Source organism: Sinocyclocheilus grahami, unplaced genomic scaffold, assembly GCF_001515645.1.
Source record: "Sinocyclocheilus grahami isolate Dianchi unplaced genomic scaffold, SAMN03320097.WGS_v1.1 scaffold111080.1, whole genome shotgun sequence".
Taxonomy (NCBI): Eukaryota; Metazoa; Chordata; class Actinopteri; order Cypriniformes; family Cyprinidae; genus Sinocyclocheilus; species Sinocyclocheilus grahami.
The window spans coordinates 1-474 of record NW_015532767.1 but is presented as its reverse complement, the minus strand read 5'-3'; the positions used below and the strand labels follow the sequence as shown (position 1 = coordinate 474).

Sequence of the window (474 nt, the reverse complement as noted above, 5' to 3'; positions counted from 1 at the left end):
CTGGCCCTTTCTGATCTGTGTGGAAGCTCAGCTTTGATTCCAAAACTCATAGACATGTTTTTATTTGAGCACCAGCTCATTTCATATGAAGCGTGCTTGATGAATATGTTTTTTGTGTTTCATTTTATGAACGTTCAGTCTTTGACGCTACTCGCTTTGGCTTATGACAGACTGGTTGCTATTTGTTTTCCTCTACGGTATCATGCCATTATTACCAAAAAATCCATGTCACTCCTTATAGGCAGTATGTGGATGTTTTCCATGCTTTTATTTGCTGTACTTGTGGGATTAGTCAACAGACTCTCTTTTTGTAGATCTACTGTGGTCGATAGCTATTTCTGTGATCACGGCCCTGTCATCAGCCTTTCCTGTAACGGTAATTCCATAAATTACCTCATGGCATATATTTTATTTGGTCTCCTAATTTGCCTGCCGGTGATAGTGATAACCCTCTCATATTGTTGCATTGCTGTG

The 474-nt window shown here is 39.7% G+C and overlaps 1 protein-coding gene across 1 annotated transcript; it reads left to right on the top strand.

Moving 5' to 3' along the window:
- Positions 1–6: 6 nt before the first annotated feature.
- LOC107581213 (olfactory receptor 1500-like) lies at positions 7–468 on the top strand (the record flags this gene model as incomplete). The annotated part of the gene is made up of 1 exon (XM_016266739.1): positions 7–468. A coding segment is annotated over one exon (462 nt), but the record flags the coding sequence as incomplete, so codon positions are not given.
- Between the last annotated feature and the right edge of the window lie 6 nt (positions 469–474).